The sequence below is a fragment of the Geospiza fortis genome, unplaced genomic scaffold (genome assembly GCF_000277835.1).
Source record: "Geospiza fortis unplaced genomic scaffold, GeoFor_1.0 scaffold81, whole genome shotgun sequence".
NCBI classification, from domain to species: domain Eukaryota; kingdom Metazoa; phylum Chordata; class Aves; order Passeriformes; family Thraupidae; genus Geospiza; species Geospiza fortis.
Window position 1 is genome coordinate 3,006,434 of NW_005054318.1, and position 4,934 is coordinate 3,011,367.

General features: G+C 37.4%; 1 protein-coding gene across 1 annotated transcript in view; it reads left to right on the forward strand.

Annotated features, from left to right (window-relative positions):
• The first annotated feature begins 1,360 nt into the window (after window positions 1-1,360).
• Window positions 1,361-4,934, forward strand: part of RAD51AP2 (RAD51 associated protein 2) — a 13,621-nt gene continuing 10,047 nt past the window's right edge. The window contains 1 exon segment of the mRNA XM_031056436.1: window positions 1,361-1,519. Coding sequence (XP_030912296.1) covers window positions 1,361-1,519 — 159 coding nt within the window.

The window sequence follows — 4,934 nt, forward strand, 5'->3', positions numbered from 1 at the left end:
GGCACTGTGATTATGTGCCTTTGAGGAGCATTTTGTGGGTGCAGATCAAACTTTTACACTGCAGACCCCCCAACACAAACTGTACTTCCCAAGAGTTTCTGCATTACTTTATCACCTCTTGAATGCCTCCACTTGTCTGAGAAGCTGCTTGAGCAGCTAAGCCCTGCAGCTTCTACAATATACCTGGCTAGTAATGGCAGAAGTGGCACCAGGTTTGTTGTCAACCAGGCTTATTTCCAAGGGGACAAAGATCTACTGAAAAGCAGATATGACTAATACTAAGCTTTACTATTTGATTCTGAAACATCACTTATTAGCTGTAAAGAGTATTCAAGAGCAAAATAAGAAGTCCAGATATTTTATATCTTCATGATGTGTTTAAAGAAAAAGAGTTGCTTTTTGAAGGTAATCTGTTATTATTAAATAACTTTTGATCAGAAATATCTAATTCTGTAAGACTAAGAGAAGAGCTACGTGTATTACTCATGTATTACACATGGTTTAGTTAATCCATATGTGATCAGCACAGACTAAAAGAATTGAACAACAGTAGAAAAGAGAATATGGATTTCTTAAAATTTAGCACTATAACCAGCTTTAATAGCAAGCACTTCAGAGGCACTGGGGAATCTCTAACCCTAGAGATACACAGATCTTGACTAGAAAAGCCCCAAGCAGCTTGATGATGAAGGACTGAAGTTATAGGCAACTTGAAAACTGGCTATGCTCTAAGCAGAGTGGTCCAGATGATCTCTAGAGATCCCTTCCAAACAAAATTTTCTGTGGCTCTATGAGCAAGCCTTACATTCTATGCATCTAGAGCAAAAGTAAAATAGGATTAGGGATCATATAGACTGAGTTAATTGTCCTGCTAGTGTGAAAGAAAGAATGCTGCATCTCAATGCCTCTAGATGTGTGTGACCTGAATTCAGCAGCACTGCAGACTTTCAACAAACAGGTTTTGAGCTGTCTGGCAGGCAGAACTATTTTCACTGCCCTTTAAGAAGAAGATGGATAGTAACAAATAAAATATGATGCAGAACATTTGTGTCTCTATGTTTAGTGCTCTGTATACAAAGGGCCTTTTTTGCTGTTTCTGTTTTGAAATTAAACTACAAACAAGGCGCTTTAGCTGGCAAATGAAAACATCTTTGAGATGTACAGGGACTGATATATAACAGAGAATGATATGGTGATAGCAATGGAGCAGTATGATCAAGCAGTGTATCAGGTGAAAGATAATGTGTCCAAAATATCAAGTCCAATAAAGAGCAGTTTTTATTCAACTTGACAGCTGTCAAATTAGTAGGACAAGGCAGTCAAGCAGCAACTTCATTGCAGTGGACAAAATAAAGGGGTCATGGAAGGGTATGAGTCACCCTCTAGTTCAATAGAACTGGTTCAAGTTCCTAAACACCTTTTAAGTATGTTCATTTCATATCCCTCAAGATGTAAAAGAACTCCCTTTGAAAGCAATGCTGGAGACTATTCCCACTGGAAATCAGAGCTGGTCATTGCGGTACTCAGGCAACAGTGAAGACCAGCGCAGGGAGAAGGTGGTGTGGGCCCTTTTCCCAAAAGTTAAAGAGAGAGCTTTGTCTTGTTCTTCCCTGTTACTCTTGGCTTTAGTCACAGTGCCTTCTGAATCTCTTCACACCCTTTGTTCCATAATCCAATTATATATAGCAAAAGTGCCGTACTTGGGTTGTGCCAAGATTCTGGAACAGTGCTTTTTCTTATATGTCCCAGTTCTAGTCCAGAAAGGAGTTCAACACAGCCACAAATTATTTGGAAAGGGTTGTGCATAGCAAGGTAACAAAGTTTCCTGATGATACAGACTTAGAGGAGTAAAAATGAGAACTACATGTGAAGAATTGTAGAAAGACTTTGTGAGATGGGGCAGTAAACTGGGAGTTGAAAATCAATTGGAATAATGTAAAATGCTGCATGGGGAAAATCTAGTCCTATCTTCACATTTAAGCTCATATTTTACATAATTCTAAAACTCCTTTGCTTGACAGAGTATTTTTCTTTCATTTTAGCTTTGTATGGAGCTACAAGAAAAAAAAGATTTATGGAACAGCTTCCTTCTTTTATGAAAGCTACTTTTGTGTTGGTCATAAAAGGGTTTATAAAGACAGAAAAAATGAAAATGGGAGGAAATAATAAAATAATAGCATCTCAAGAAATGCTACTGAGCTGTTAGTAAACTTGTACTAAATAACTTTTCAGAGAGTCTGTGATTTTCAGGGCAGTTTTATTCCAGACCCAGCTTGGAAGGACTAACATACCACTGAATCATTACAGGACTGTTTCTTGCATATGCATGGAAGCTGATCATAACACCAAGTGTCTTCCATATGATGTTTTTTCTTTCTTAATCAATATGGATACTCTGTTGGGAATATGGAATTAATACCTGCAGTGCAAACAGGAAAAAAAAAAGCTTCCTTATGATTTAAAGTACATTGGGTAAAGATGAGATTCTACCTCTGTTATAGCAAATAAAATGTTTATTACCAATAAACAAGTGTGTCAGTATTAGTTATTGGGGACAATATGAAATATTCTTGAACAAAAGTAAGGGCTAAAGTTTTTATTTAAGCTATTTCAAAATTACATGGATACATGGGAAGCATCTGCATTGAGGCTGCAGATAGAGCAGTTGTGATAAAAAAGGTTAAAAGTATTTTCATACCTCATTTTTAATGAATATTTTAAATAATTACTTAATAATAATGGTGGTTGTGTGAAGTGTCAGTAAGATGACTGAAAAGGAAATTTATAAAATGCAGCTTCATACAGTTGATGACCAATATCCTGTTCATAAAACTAGTATCAAATTGAACCTTTTCCTAGTCAAACAGGAAATTCCCTTTGGAATATTAATTATGACCTCTGATGAATCAATGTTACAAGGTGAGCTACTTTCAGAGTGGAAATATTAGCATTACAGTGCATGATGCAAACATGATGGATTACAACAGTCCTTCAGCCTTGAAATTTCAGGTTCTGAAAAGGCAGTTTACTCACAATGAATTCTAAGCACAAGGCTGCAGTCATTAAGCCAGCACAGCTAAATTGAGACAAAGGACTTGAGCCAAATTGCACTGTTTCACTTGACAAATCAAGATTGTCAGAATTTAGTGTCTTACAGATCAAATTGAATACCATAATTGGTTTTGGTGCTGTCTTTGTGAATATTTAACTTAATTTAAAAAAATTTATTCCTGACCTTTCTTTTAAATATTTTGCAATGCTTTTCTTTGCTAGTTTTCAATAAAAAGAAAAAAAAATATAAAGGAAAATGAGAGCTGCAAAATCTTTTGTAGGAGTTTTAAATAATGGTATGAAGGGACAGAATTGGCTGCTGTGTCAGTACCCAAAACTTCTTTGATTACTTTGTCAAGAGACTGCTCTACAACCCACTTCATCAACTTGCAAGCACAGTAGAAGAGTTAAAAGAAAGTAACAGTTGGAAAATAGCAAAATTCTACAATGAAAGCATGGTGTTTGCATCCTATTGAAATACTATTGAACCAAGTAGTGGGGAAAGCAATTATGTCTTTTTTTCTACTCCATTACAAAAAATATGCTATACCAAATTTGTACTAGAAGTAAACAAGTGTTACAAATAAATCTTCTTCATGAGTTGCAAATTGGAAATTGCAGAGCATGCAAGATATGCTCCACTGTAAGTCTGTCAGATGCAGCAAAGTAAGCCATGGGTGTGGAATAGCTGGATGGAGTTTCATAAACAATTTTAATTTATAGCTGTGTAGATGCAAGAAAAAGCAGTTTTCTTTATTGTTCTTGTAATTCTGGTTAGTTTAACTGGCCAAACACCAGAATAACTTTAAACTGCCTCCTATTTACTTGCAATTCACCAAACACACTAAGGGACTGTAGGCAGGTGGGAGTGGAGGGTAATATTCTGTTCAGAATTTGTTAGAAAGAGTGGTGAAACCTCCAGCATTTCTGTTCAGAGAAATACAATACTTTGCTTCAGGAAAGTAGATGTGAATATTTGTTGGAATAGCAACACACAGGACAAGAACATAAGCAGCATGGTACATCTCTCTTATACATCTTAAAATACTGTTTCTGGTTTATATGATGACCTCCATTCCATATGGTATTTTAAATATTTTAAGGTTTGTATGTAATCTTGATTTGATAGGATCTATATCTTGTTAAGTAAAGATCGATTAATTAATTATATTTTTAAGTATAAGAAGTAGATATTTGACTGGCTTTGCTTATAAAAGCAGAACTGTTAAAGAGAAAGCTATTTTAAGGCTTAGTTCTATACAATTCCTGTGTGTAACATTCACTACCAGGAACAGTGGATCTGCTGGGCTTCAGTGGATTTGTTTACTGTAGTTTGGATGGCAAACCTTAAAAAACCATATATTTGCAGCAACAGGCCTTCAGGATGTTTCTATTTTTACTGGCCATCTGTAATGGTATTACAGTGACCTACTAGTTTAGCGCCAACTTTGAAAAATAACCATTTGGACATTCCAGTGTTTGGAGAGGAAATGTCCGTTTCAGAAGCCTGGAGCTGTATGGATACTGCTTATTTTGGGAATAAACTCCTTGGTGGATCAGTGCTTGATACGGTGAAGATCAGGGAAGCAATGTCTGCTCTGGAAAGGAACGCGGACATAACCTTTTGCTCATGCAGGACCTCATATCTTTGGAATCAGGGGATATTGCAAAATACATCCCGCTTGCGGAAATAATCGGCGTCGGGATGCTCCGCGCCGGGGCACGCCGTGCTTAAGCAAAAAAATGAAGGGTTTTTCCCCCCAGCCGCAGCATTTGTGCCGCTGGGCGCCTCAGCCTGCAGCTTTGGCGCATGAATCCCGACCAGCCTTCGGTGCCCGGGCCGAGGAGAAGCCGCCGGCCTCCTCCCCGGGGCAGGGACACCG